At 56.2% G+C, this 1,490-nt stretch overlaps 1 protein-coding gene across 1 annotated transcript in view; it reads right to left on the bottom strand.

The window, feature by feature from the left end:
* Positions 1–1,266, bottom strand: part of LOC107307204 (arf-GAP with Rho-GAP domain, ANK repeat and PH domain-containing protein 1-like) — a 14,700-nt gene extending 13,434 nt beyond the window's left edge. The window contains exons 1-2 of the mRNA XM_015850678.2: positions 1,192–1,266; positions 491–582 (exon numbers count right to left, since the gene is read on the bottom strand). Coding sequence (XP_015706164.2) covers positions 491–582; positions 1,192–1,266 — 167 coding nt within the window. The remainder of the gene's footprint in view (positions 1–490; positions 583–1,191) is intronic.
* Positions 1,267–1,490: the final 224 nt, after the last annotated feature.

The following is a 1,490-nucleotide window of genomic DNA, read 5'->3' as shown; positions in this document are numbered from 1 at the left end:
GGCCCTATAGGGAACAATGGTCCTATAAGGAACAAGGGCCCTATAGGGAACAATGGCCCTATAGGGAACAATGGCCCTATAGGGAACAATGGCCCTATAGGGAATGATGGCCCTATAAGGAACAATGGCCCTATAAGGAACAACGGCCCTATAGGGAATGACAGCCCTATAGGGAACAATGGCCCTATATAGGACAATGGCCCTATATGGGACAATGACCCAAAATCCCACCCTATATCCCACCCCCACCCCACCCCATATCCCACCCCACAACCCACCCAACTCCCCACACCCCATATCCCACCCCACATCTCACCCTATATCCCACCCCACACCCCATATCCAATGTCCCACCCCATACTCCACCCCACATCCCACCCCACACCCTATACCCCACCCCATATCTCACCCCACACCTCATATCCCACCCTATATCCCACTCCACACCCCATATCCCACCCCATATCCCACCCCCTGCCCCACATCTCACCCCACACTCGTGTCCCCGCATTGTCCCATCTCTTCCTCGTCGCTGCTCAGGCCGCCCACGTGCTGGGTCTGCCCCACGGCATCGAGGTCCTGCTGTGGGGCGGGGGGTCAGCACTTATGGGGCAGGACCCACTTATGGGGCAGAACCCACTTATGGGGCAGGGACAACTTATAGGGCAGGGACAACTTATGGGGCAGGGACAACTTATGGGGCAGAGCCCATTTATGGGTCAGAACCCACTTATGGGGCAGAGCCCACTTATGGGGCAGGGATCACTTATGCGGCGGAGCCCACTTGTGGGGCAGGGATCACTTACGGGGCAGGGATCACTTATGGGGCAGAGCCCACTTATGGGGCAGGGATTACTTATGGGGCAGAGCCCACTTGTGGGGCAGGGATCACTTATGGGGCAGGGCTCACTTATGGGGCAGGGATCACTTATGGGGCAGAGCCCACTTATGGGGCAGGGCCCACTTATGGGGCAGGGATCACTTATGGGGCAGGGCCCACTTATGGGGCAGAACCCACTTATGGGGCAGGGCCCACTTATGGGGCAGAGATCACTTATGGGACAGGGCCCACTTATGGGGCAGGGACAACTTATGGGGCAGGGACAGCTTATGGGGCAGGGACCACTTATGGGGCAGGACCCACTTATGGGGCAGTGATCACTTATGGGGCACAGATCCCCCCATTCCCACCTGTCCATCCATCCTGGGGGCAGAGTCGTCTTCAGAGTCACCTGTGGGGCGAGAAATGGGGTCATTTAGGGCCATTTAGGGTCATTTAGGGCCATTAGGGACCATTATGGGGTCATTTAGGGTCATTTAGGGTCATTTAGGTCCATTAGGGGCCATTTGGGGTCATTTAGGGCCATTAGGGGCATTTAAAGTCATTTAGGGCTATTTGGGACCATTTGGGACCATTTAGGGCCATTTAGGTCCATTAGGGGCCATTTAGCGTCCATGTAGGGGCCATGTTGGGTTCATTTGAGACGATA

Source organism: Coturnix japonica, unplaced genomic scaffold (assembly GCF_001577835.2).
Source record: "Coturnix japonica isolate 7356 unplaced genomic scaffold, Coturnix japonica 2.1 chrUnrandom509, whole genome shotgun sequence".
Lineage (NCBI taxonomy): Eukaryota > Metazoa > Chordata > Aves > Galliformes > Phasianidae > Coturnix > Coturnix japonica.
The sequence above is the reverse complement of the archived record's forward strand: the minus strand, read 5'-3'. Positions and strand labels throughout refer to the sequence as shown.